Here is an 811-nt window from a genome sequence, read left to right as displayed (position 1 = left end):
TGTAGAGATGAGGTCTCGCCAAGTGGCCCAGGCGGGTCTTGAACCCACGGGCTCAGGCAAACCACTCACCTCAGCCTCCCAAAGCGTGGGATTACAGGCTGAGCCACCGAGCCCAGCTGAGCATCTATATTTTAAGCGGGAAAGTAAACATTCCCTCTGACATGGTCGAGTCTCATGTAGAAGCTAGAGAGTTGGGAAGCTGGGCTTCCATGTGTCTTGGATTTAAACCCAGATGCTGGGAGTCCCTGGGGAGAGCTGTCGCTGTGTCTCTGAGGCCAGGAGAGGGGCTGGAGGCTTACCTGGCCTTGGCTAATTTCACCGGGAGTCCCTGGGACACTCCTCCGACCCTCCACATACACCACTTCACAGCAAGCCTGGTCCTCATTGTGCCGACTCTTGCCCGCGTTGATGACCCTGCCAGGCCCGAATGACCACACCAGGTTGGACGCCAGACCAGGTCCTGGAATAACCCCCACCTTAGACACACACCCCCCTCTGCTTGCGGGCCAAGCGGAGAAAGGTCACAGACACCTGGGATCCAGGCCAGAGAGAGGAGGAGAAGGGAGGACGGGCCAGACGCAGGGAGGACAGTCTGGGTGGCAGGCCCTATTCCCTCCCAGGAAGGCCGGCGGCAGCACCTCCCTGCCTTTAGTTCCCCATTCCTGACCCAAAAAAAAAAAAAAAAAAAGCATCCCTGGGGGAGGGGCTAGATGGGGGCAGGAAGTTTAACTTTCCAGCTAGTGGAGACCCTTCAGCCCACCCCCAACCCCAGTCGACTCTCCCGGTCCCTGGTACCCCGCACCTCACCCGC

The 811-nt window shown here is 58.9% G+C and overlaps 1 protein-coding gene across 1 annotated transcript in view; it reads right to left on the bottom strand.

Moving 5' to 3' along the window:
• The window catches only part of PPM1J (protein phosphatase, Mg2+/Mn2+ dependent 1J), a gene marked incomplete at its 5' end in the record, with an annotated part of 3199 nt that extends 2739 nt beyond the window's left edge, over positions 1–460 (bottom strand). The window contains one exon of the mRNA XM_021710796.1: positions 300–460. Within this exon, the coding sequence (XP_021566471.1) occupies positions 300–460 (161 nt within the window). The remainder of the gene's footprint in view (positions 1–299) is intronic.
• Between the last annotated feature and the right edge of the window lie 351 nt (positions 461–811).

This window comes from Carlito syrichta, unplaced genomic scaffold (genome assembly GCF_000164805.1).
Source record: "Carlito syrichta isolate Samal-C Ts95f unplaced genomic scaffold, Tarsius_syrichta-2.0.1 Scaffold301545, whole genome shotgun sequence".
NCBI classification, from domain to species: domain Eukaryota; kingdom Metazoa; phylum Chordata; class Mammalia; order Primates; family Tarsiidae; genus Carlito; species Carlito syrichta.
Note: the sequence above shows the minus strand (reverse complement) of the source record. Positions and strands in the feature narration are given on the sequence as shown.